This window comes from Leptosomus discolor, chromosome 10 (genome assembly GCF_034619465.1).
Source record: "Leptosomus discolor isolate bLepDis1 chromosome 10, bLepDis1.hap2, whole genome shotgun sequence".
Taxonomy (NCBI): domain Eukaryota; kingdom Metazoa; phylum Chordata; class Aves; order Leptosomiformes; family Leptosomidae; genus Leptosomus; species Leptosomus discolor.
Genome location: NC_141400.1, coordinates 4,246,924 through 4,257,738, shown reverse-complemented (window position 1 = coordinate 4,257,738; position 10,815 = coordinate 4,246,924). Strand labels below are relative to the sequence as shown.

The window sequence follows — 10,815 nt, the reverse complement described above, 5'->3', positions numbered from 1 at the left end:
GTTACTACCTCAAAATTTTGAACCTGTTTGGGCCATAAGGGTGGGTTTGCAGTGTGTTATACTTCACATCACGCGAGCATGCTGCTTTTGATCTAAGTTCTGTGAAACTAGCATGCCGTGAAACACTATGATGACCTAAAGGTTCCTGTGAAACTCGCAGGTATCATGCTTTGTTTTGCTTTAGCATTTCAAAAGATCCAGTTAAGAAGGTAGGTAAGAGTATCTCAGCCGAAACGTTACAAAAGCATATGGAGCGTTCCCCATATTATTCTCTACCTCTTGACCCCTGTGCTTTTCCTTCCTCCCGTGTGCGGGTGTGTACGCACTTCTCCCAACTCACTGCATTTCAAAAATGCTGAATGTATAGGTTCCTTTGGAGTGTAAGTGAAAATGCTGAGGAGTCCCACTTTTAATGAAACTAGTTTGAACTCTTCATAACCCAAGATTTCAGACCATTATGGTCTCCCTTGTAAAAGGGCAATCACTGTGAAGGGATATTACTCTTGGCTGGAGTAGAGGGGTCCATAGGAGCTGACCTAAAAAAACCTATGGAGAACAACGGTTCCCTGCAGGGGCTCGGCCTCAACTTTGCAGAGTTTGGAGCTTCACTTGAGAAATCGAGAGGAGCAAATATTTGTATAACACAAGAGTTGACAACAAATTTTGGGTTAACAACAATCTGTGGTTGATCAGGCTTCCCACTGGTAGAGACAAGCACTCAGGGCTGTACAGTGCTGTCCTGTATTAAAAAGGAATGTTAAACCCATAGATCATCCTGCCTACAAAGACCTCACCAAACCAAATGCATTTGGAAGTAATGATCACTGAACTATGACTCCAGCATCAGCCTCCATTTTATTGCTAGAGTTTTTCAGCCCTGAACGTGATCTGTTAGCATAGCTCGGTCAGCATATCCCTTTTTCCCAGCCTTTTTATATGGAAGCCTCGCCATTTTTCCTTCTCCTTTCTCCACTTGTGGAATGGCTACCTTCTCCATCCAGCCCTGCCAAGAACAGCAGTCTCAGTGGCGAGAACCTCAGGGCAGTATTCCTGGCTAGACTCAGTTAACTGCAGTTCTGACCAGCCCTGCTTGGCAATCACAGCTTGAGCAAAGTTTATTCTTTCCTTGCTGCCTTCTGCCTGGCTGTGAGCATCGGCACCTGAAGTGCTCTACAGGAGCACGTACGGCAGGGATCCTCGAGCACTGAGGTGTGCCCACAGTACTGACAAAGTACCGTTTTTACTGGCGTTGTTTATACTCCCATCTGAGTAAATCAGGCACAGTCAGTTGGAAGAAAAATGCCGATCAGATCGCGTCTCTGCTAGAAGCTGTGCCAGCACACACATGCCAGGGAGAGATCAGACCTTTGCACTCTCTTTCGGAGCTCCGTAGGCAGAAGCCTACCGTTGTCTTTGTTCTCCTTTGCTCTAGAAGCAGGACTTGCCATTCTTCTCCTCAGTCCTCGCTTTGCTTAGTTCTGTGGGATACTTTGCCACCTCAAGGCAGGTCTGGCAGTGACAGGCGTTCTCAGGCAGCTGCAGAGCACAGCTAGGGGCTGACCTTGCCAAAATGCACCGCACCAAAACTTCATCAAGATTAATTTGCGGAGGAAGTTTTACAACCCTCATCAGCCTCTGGCTGCAGAAGTAGTTGTTTTTTTTTTTTTCCTCCGTAACGCCTGGCATATTTTCAAAGCGGGTATTCACTCAGCACCCACTTCTGGGTACGTTAACTGCAAGAATGCATGCAGAGCACCTCAGGGAGTAAGTATTGAGATGCTGCTCATCCAAGTCCATGATGCACTTAGGTGAATTTTTACTTCTTGGAATAAATGAACCCTGAGCAGTAATAGATTTGCAAGTTTTCCTTGTTTTCAAGGGTTTTTTGGAAAAAATGTAATTTGTTGAGAGGAACAAAAATTTATTATTTTTTAGTTTTCATACCATATTCTGGGTCTTAGTTCATTGCCAGACTCCTGGTTTTATTCATTTGAGCATTTCTTAAATGTTTTCTTCCATGGACTGTTCTGTAATAATGGGTGGTTTTGTAGCAATATTTGTAACAATTTTTGTAGGGCTACGGATGTACTTTTACAATATGCCTATATGTTAGTAAGTTAGGAAGCTGTAGGCAGTGTTGCTCAAACAGCTTTTCACATGTTTGTAACTCAGATTCTTATGGAGAAAAAAAAATATTTCAGGTAGCTTTCATGAGAGAGAAGGTACTCGCAGTATTCTTTCCTGAAAAATGAATCATCACTTGTTTTTTTTTTGTCCAAGCCACTTTCTGCACAGCAGTTGTCACTTAGAAAATAAGCCAGCCCCACTATGTTCCACTTAATTTTTGTCTGTTTAATGTGTATCTCTGCAGAGGGTAGTTAGCATTTACAAACTCTGAACTCTCAGTCATTCAAGTTGAAGTAACAACTTGTTTGTCCATGGTTGTACAAATGATTTTATGTGCAGTGAAAGCATGTATTTTTTAAATAACAGCTGTAGAGATGCATTTCTGAGCTGGCAAATTGGCTAGCTTTGTCACTCTCTACTCAATATTTCAGTTGTATTTCCAGTGAAATTTTTTTCATACCTTCCAAAGCATCAACAATATGAATATGACATTGCTGAATCACTAATGTTTAGGGAGGGAGGAAATCTTGGTGGTGCTGCATCACAAAAGGTTAAGTGCATTTATGAACGTGTGACAAAGCAAAAAAGTCTTTGGTGCATCCAGGAATTCAAATCTACAGGTCAAAACTCATGTTTCTGCAGAAATTATAGAGCCATTTCAAAGGCCGTGTCATGCCAGGACTTTCTTTAGCTGCATGGTTTATTGAGGCTGAGTCGAGTTCCAAATGTATGTATGTGCCTTAAACATAAAAAAAAAATAAAAATGCAAATACCATCTTTCTGAAGAGAAGTGCAACTATGTTTTTGACTACAGTGTGGTCTTTCATGCAGCAACACAGTCATAAGTGCTGTCCTCATTCTGAGAGAGGTGCTGGTGAGATTGCAGCTCTGCTTTTTCCTCCTTTGAATGTGCGGGGTGCTGTGCAAGGCAGTAAGTATTTTTCCAGGTCCTGAGAGGGCTAGAGGTTTCTCCGTCTTACTTAATTTTAAGGAATGAGCTTTTGTCTGTATAGATATAAATGAAGTTATCGGAAATTAGCTGAAAAGGGCTGTGCTGGACGCTGCCTCTTTCCTGTTTGAAATTCTGCTAAGAGGTTTTATGAGCTCTCTGCACCAATCCTGCAGCAAAGAGGAAGCAGCAAATAATGATTTCCCATCTCAGTTCACCAATTTAAGCTCTAAAGAAAGGTTTGATGATTAAGCTTGAAATTTTTTTCTCACAAGATTAATCCTTACTTTAGGGAGTAATTCCATTTATATCAGTAAGATTACTCACGTGAGTAACCAGCTACAGAATTTGGCTGTGGTACTATGATTGCCTAGGGGGAAGTAGAGCAACTGCAATTAAAATTACAGAAAGAAAAGGAGGTCTGACCTTTTCTTTTTTTTTCATTTTTTTTTAAAGTAGCCATATGCCTAGTGTTTCATTGACAAGTGATAATGGCTTTTGCATTCTGAGGTGTTATGAGCAGCAGCAAAAAATGTTTTTTTCTTTAAAAAGAAAGAAATATTAAATGCTAAAACTTCATCGTGAAAGGTAGAAAGAGGAGGATCTCTGATTAGGGGTTTTAACTCCAAGGCACCTTAGGCTTTCTTTATGTGCATCACATTAGTGGAAAATTCCTTCATTCATGTAAGAAGATAAACAGTTGTAACTTTCACGTTTGGCTGATGTGACATCAGTGACTGGCTGGGACTGCCAGCATTCCAAAAAGAATATCGTCCTCATCTGCAGCCACTCAGGGCTGCGGGGTGGAGCCTGCGGCACAAGCTGAAACCTTTACAGGTGCATAAGTAGGTAGGGAAGGGCACAGGTGATGCACCTGTCTGGGAAAGGAGCACTAGCACAGGTGTGTCATAACTTATCAGCCGCCCGTGTTAGAGCATGAGCTCCTTTGATCCACAAACGCACTCTCCACCACGCTGCAGCCCACAATTTCCAAATATTGGTCAAGAACCTCCAGAGATGAATATCTACTATGAAAACTTTTTCCACCCACAGAACATCCCTAGTCCACAGCGACCGAGCACCTTTGAGACGACGGATTACAACGCCACTCCCAATCCCTACCTCTGGCTAAATGGACCTTCCATCACCCCACCGCCGTATCTGCCAGGATCCAATGGCAGTCCCTTCATCCCTCAGTCTTACGGGATGCAAAGGCAGCTCTTGCCTAACATGCACAGCCTGGGAGGAACGGACCTTGGCTGGCTTCCCCTCCCGTCCCAAGAAGAGCTTATGAAGTTGGTTAGACCACCTTACTCCTACTCTGCACTTATCGCCATGGCCATCCATGGAGCACCCGACAAGAGGCTGACTCTCAGTCAGATCTACCAGTACGTGGCTGACAACTTCCCATTTTATAACAAAAGCAAAGCTGGCTGGCAGAACTCCATACGGCACAACTTGTCTCTCAATGACTGCTTCAAGAAGGTGCCCCGAGACGAAGATGATCCAGGTATAGCTCTCACCCCCTCTTCCCCCCGCCGCCTCCCTCTTCTAATTAAATTTGATTAATGTAAAAACGCCTATACATTGTGAAGAGACATAATAGCCTAGGTGCAGGACATACACATAATAGTAGCTCTTCTGTTTTCATAGGTCTGAACTAGAAGGCAACTGTGCATAGTTGAGGTCTGAATCAGTATTGCTGCTAAATCTCTGCAGGGGAGGAGATTGTTTACTGCTCTGGGTCTTCCTGAGAACAGATCAATGTGCTGAGCATGAGGCTCAGCAAGCACAGCAGCAGTCTGAGCAAGCCACATTCAAAACCCATTTGGTGTAATGCATACGACTTATGTCAAACTTAACTAGGAATTAATGGAAAGGGGATAAGGCAATCACAGATTTGTCAAAAATCTAGTAGCTTTAGGAAGTCAGCAATAATTCTCAAGAGGAGAGCAGGCTGCTTTCATTTTGTTTGTTTCAAATAATGTTTTGCTTGGAATCACACCACAGCTCCGCTGTTTCCAACCCCTTGCCTGACATGCTGTCAGATTGTTCCTTTATTTATTGTTTTCTATCAATTGCTGTTAAGAAACATTGGGAACATTTAAAAAACCATTCAATTATGCTGCCACAGAGAGCCAAAAATCTGGTTCTATCTCGTTAGAAATCTGCCCTACCCCACTAAATCTGGAGGATGAAGCCCAGCATGGGATTTGTTTGTAAATTCAGAGGACCAGCTATATATTGAAAACCTCCTTCCCTCACCAAGTAAACAAAACAAAAAACCCTCCCAGTGGCTCCACTTGTAGTTTTACCTGTGTGAAGGGTCGGGGCTAAAGGATACAGCCGAAAGCTTTACATTTCTTTCTGAATTCAGCAGACTTCTGCTTTTGTGGGATTAAAAAAAAATTACACTTTTTTTGCTCATATAGTTGTTCTCTTTCTGTGAAATGAGAGAAACATTGTAACGCCCCAGACAACTGCTCTTTGCTGTCTGTGTGCATATTTTTAAACTAAAATTGTGCTTTTGTCCCCTTTGACAGGAAAAGGGAATTACTGGACTCTGGACCCAAACTGTGAAAAGATGTTTGACAATGGAAACTTCCGCAGGAAGAGGAAAAGGAAGTCTGACATTGGGGCTAGTGCTGCCACTCTTGTACCTGAGAAATCGGAGGATAGTGCCCTGACTGGCAGCCCCAAAGCTGTAGAGCATCAGGATATCTTGGAAAACTCCTCACCTGGGACTGACAATTCACCTGAGAAAGGATCTCCACCTCCATCTTCCAGTAGCCCATGCCTCAGTAACTTCCTCTCCAGTATGACTGCGTATGTTAACGGCTCGAACTCAGGGAGCCGCTCAGTGCCTTTGGGACTCAATGCTGAACCCATTGACAAAATGGGACAGAATATGGTAGGCTTTAACTCCTACTCTCCACTCTCTAATATCCCCAGTCATGGTGTGGGAGAGTGGTCCAATTCTATGCCTTCTAGCCACCTTGGCTACAGCAACTCAGTGCTCAACCAGTTTAACACTCATTTTTACAGCAGTATCAGTACAAACAACACGCTGTATTCCAGGGAAGGAACAGAGGTTTAAATGAAGGATTCTGAGACACCAAAGTATGGCTATTTGTGAGAGAAAATGAGCTGTGGGCAGATGATTAGTGTTAGCCCGATGTCTCTGGGACCCACATTGCGTCCTACATTTTGACAGCCACACGTTTGTTACCCATTATACTCAAATCAGAAGTACTCCACATTTGGCAGCTCCACGTTAAAAACCAGGGATCGTAAAAGCAGGAGTAGTGAAGAGTTCTCCTGAGACACTATGCTTGTATTGCTGCCAACCATGCTCCTCTAAGACATCCTTGAGAAGTCACCATTTGCCTTAGGCATGAAGCTTTTTCTGGCAGGTTATTAATATCGCTATGTTTTTAAAGCGCTAATAGAAACGCAGTTATATCTAAATACCCTCTCTTGCTGATATAGCTGCCTGTACTAGACATGCTTAGCAATAAAAACTACTGTATAGTGAGTAACAACCAACACTTGAATGGTGAGTGCTGTCTTTTGTTTTCTCTCATAGTAGTGCATACATCGCCTAAATTTTGATCCCCTTTCAACCTCAAGGGGAATATGGCTGTGAAGCAAGCTAGCATCATCATGGGCACAACAGTCATTTTGAAACTGAAGGGAAGCATAACAAAATATAATGGAATTGTCTTCTGCTGGTGCAGGTGGATATTAATGTTTTCAATTCTAATTACAGGGTCTTTTTTTTTTTTTTTTTTGTTTGCCTTACACATGCGAATCTCTTTACATAAGGAAAAGAGTCTGTCCTGAAAAAATACATATTTAATAGATGTGTATTCTAAGAAGACACATTTGATCTATCTTAACTTCTACATAAGTAATTTCTACTGAGTAAAGAATTTGAATATTGAGGGGGGGAGAGGGAAGAAGAAAGGGGAGGTAGAAAATTTAACTGTCTCCAAGTTCCAGTTCTGAAGGCTGGATCTTTCAAAATAGCAATTGCAGATATTTTTAAAAGTCCCTGTACTGTATTTTTTGTTTGTTTGTTTTTTTCATTTTGTAAGAGCCCATGCTGTTTGTCCTTGTGTAAATATTAGGAATAATGCTTACTTTCCTACACTGTACTGTTGCCACAAACAAAATTTGAAAATACATACATATGAAGGGTTTTCTAACCAAGACTTCAATAAAGTTCCACATTTATGTAGAGTAGTATCTCAAACTGCATAGCCTGCAGTGTACATAGACAGAAAGTTGGACTGTTCACATCTGGGCAGTGTTCAGACTTTTGGAATGATAGAAAACATATTACTGTGTTGTAATAGATACCGTTTTGTCTTGATTTTTTTTTTTAACTCTACATGGGCATAGTTTTGTTACGGGCCATCCCAGAAGCATTTTTAATAAAGCATTTGTATAGAAGAGTGTGTACCTGTGTGTGTGTACTATACTACTTATGTCTTTAAAAGTCTCCTTAATAGTTTGACTTGAGCGATTTGCCTGAGGAAAGAGCAGTATAATAGTCACAGACGGTCAGAGGCAGAGACAGCATATGTCTACGCAACCAAAATTTGCATGCCTGAGGAATATAACTGGCTGCTATTATGCAAAATACTATCACTAAAGAAAAATCATCCTTAAGAGTTTCACTGCTGGGGTTAAGTGATGCTGATCATTTAAAATTTCAGAAACCAGACTGTATTTTTACGTGCCAATTGGCCAACATGACTGCCATCTTCTGTGTTCTTATTTATTATTTTATTTTTTATGTTTAAACTTTTTCACTATCAAGGCTGCCCTGACTATTCATAGTTTTGTATTAACTGTGATAAGTTCTCAACTGGGAGTCGAAACCTACCTATACGGCTAATGTTGCTTAAGAAAAAAAATAAATGACCTTCTGGTGGTGTCCTTCTGCCATGACTAAAAGTTTCTCTGAAGTCAGGCACGTGCTCTGCAGCCTGAGCTGTAACTGCTTCCCTCAGAATTTTACAGCCCTTCCAAGAATCTGAGCCCACTAGGTGGGCCTTAACATGCCCTGCAACTCAGCAGCTGGCAGCATTTGTTCTAGAGAGTCTTGCTTGTGTGACAACTGAGGAATGCATTCGGTCAGTGCTGTTACATCTCGGATTCGGCAGACGTATGACACGTCGCCCAGAAATATCGTTCCTGTGGAGTATATGGCTCACAAAGCTGAGATGATTTCTGTAGTGCTGAAATGGAAAAATGGTCCATTATGGACTTACAGAGCAAAAGTGTGGGGAAAAATAAGGTACAAATTATGCTAAGAAGAATGCTGTTGCTAAACAGCAACGGTAAAAAGGAACTCCTTTGCCACTCAGCATTTTGTTTCTTTCTCCTAGTTCCCAGTCCCAAATAATAAAAGGAAATCCATACAGGTAAGCAAAAGGACATGTTTGTGCCTCATTGCTTCCCAGATGCTGTCAACCAAATAGCACTTTTGGCTTATGGATAATGAGGAAGTGCTTCCAAAAATGCCAGTTCTCCACAGACAAAGGTAAGTTTTCCAGCAGGTTCCCTGACCATCGAGGTTAAGTAGCTCCCTTGCAACCATTTAGCTGGCTTGACACATCAGCTCTGTTGGGGAAGCTGCTGTTTGAGTGGAAAGATGATCGCATACGATGTAATCTTACTTCTCAAAACAGAACTACTTTGTAACAAAACAAATTAGAAGCACTCTTCTTCATCTGTATTTTTGTGTTTTTTTCAGACAGAACTGGTCTTGATAACCAGCCATATTGGTACATTCCTGGAGCTACTGCACATCAGTCTAGCACCTGCAGGAAAACTTCACTACTATTCTTATATGAGCAGCAGAGCCGCTCTGTCAAAGGTAACGGTCCTATTCGTGTATTTTACTGTTATGGTAAACATATGGCTTTTGGAGAGAAAAGCATCTGGGGTTTAGGGGTGGGGTTTTTGGCTCTTTTGGTTGTTTTTAAGTATGCTATTAAAGAACCCATTAAACCAGGTCCTGTAACTAAAATATATTTAAAACTGATCTTTACAGACCTACAGTCTGGTTTACAAACCTGTTTACTGACTGGTGCTGCCTGAATAGCGAATTTGGGCCACAAGAACTCTGAGTAGTTTTGCCTGTAAAGATTCTTGATTGATTACTTCATTCTTGGAGTGTGTTTCGTGTGGAGATGTACCTATCTTCACATACCACTGTGGATACTGTGTCACGTGACTCTGCAATTATTTGTTCCCAGTTTAAATGTCAAGTTACCTCTTAAAGGCTGCTCCCATCTTACCACAACATGTCCAGCCCTAATGTGGTCAGAATAGGTTACTGCTTGCTTTCCTTCTGCCATAGTCAAACTGCAAATATTAGAAGCCTGCACTGGCAGGCAGCGTGTCGTGATTAATGATAGGCAAGTGATGAGTTCCTACATATGTCTGAGGTATCCAGCTGCTGAATCCCCGGAGCAGCTTCACTGTCCCTGGCCTCGTTAGAAAAACTTCCCTGGGTTCTTATTCCACAGTTTCCTGGTTCCGTAGCCTGGGTCTGCAGCGGTGGAGTCTGTGACTCTTCAGCCCTGCCTCTAGTACCAGGGAGGGTGTAGAAACCCAAAGCGTGTTAGTGCTTGGGGGTTTCTCAGCAGAGATCTGGGCAGCCAGGGATCCCTTGTACCAGAGCCTCAGGGTTGTTCCACCTAGTTACGGGATCAGTAGCAAACCCTGGAGTCATGCAATATAAGGTGCTGCTTTAGCTGAGAACATGGAGCTTTCATGGTCCTTCATGCCCCAGCAGTCCAGGTAGAGCCCCATCTACACCTCAAGAAATTTTGCTAAACCTGTTAAGCTGTGAACAAAATGTTTTGTAATCAACAATCTTTATTTACAAAAAAAAAAAAAAAACAAACACCACCAAGCAAACAAAAAACCTACTAGATTTAAGCAAAACGAAGTCACTACAAGGTAATATAAATGTGAGACTGACTTATGTGCCAAATCCAAACCAGTTCCTTGATCAGATAACGGCAGGCAGCTTAGGAGAAGAGTACAAAGGAGCAACTTTAGATGCAAAGTTTGCACTAATGATGAGGATACAATGGACAGCTGTTAGCAGTAAGATCTGCTAAATCTCTTGTTACCATCAGTATGCAGGAATTAATCTGGCAAATTACTCTGTGCTTCATATTTATTTTAAGGGCCAAACTTGTTGTGGAGCTTTTTACTGGGTTAGACAAAGTAGTCAAAGATCATTTATGCTGGTATTTATTAAAGATAATGGTTTGCCTAGATTATGAATGCAGGGTTCGATATTCACTTTGCAGCTGCTGCTTCACTGTGCTGGCTGCATGTAAACTTTCCACCACTCATCACCCCCTCCTGTAGGTGGTTAGTGCCTTTTGCATCCTGATAACTCTACCTGCACAAATGCTTAAGTAATTATTTCTTACTTTGATTCAGTCAGAGTGAGCCAGGCTTGGGAAAAATGCTACTAAGACTTGCTAACGTTACAGTTTGTGCTGAATCAATTTTGGGGTGATTATGATGAGATGTTTCAGTGTGCAGATGCATCATACTTTGTGACAGACTGCAGGGCTGGGGGACAGAACCTTCTCCATTTCATCGGTGGCAAGTGACAGCCAGCACATACTGCCCTGTGAAACCATTTTGTAAGAGAGAGGAAAACTTTGCTGTGGCTATTTCAGCCCATGGTTGCTTCCTGTAAA

The 10,815-nt window shown here is 42.0% G+C and overlaps 1 protein-coding gene across 2 annotated transcripts; it reads left to right on the top strand.

Moving 5' to 3' along the window:
- The first annotated feature begins 4,012 nt into the window (after positions 1-4,012).
- FOXI1 (forkhead box I1) lies at positions 4,013-6,173 on the top strand. 2 transcript variants are annotated; one of them, XM_009947583.2, is made up of 2 exons: positions 4,013-4,583; positions 5,899-6,173. In XM_009947583.2, the coding sequence occupies exons 1-2, from the start codon at positions 4,013-4,015 to the stop codon at positions 6,171-6,173; spliced, it is 846 nt and encodes a 281-aa protein (XP_009945885.1). The 2 variants fall into 2 exon arrangements, with proteins under 2 accessions (XP_009945885.1, XP_009945884.1); XM_009947582.2 differs by having other exon boundaries at positions 4,013-4,586; positions 5,620-6,173.
- The last annotated feature ends 4,642 nt before the right edge of the window (positions 6,174-10,815 follow it).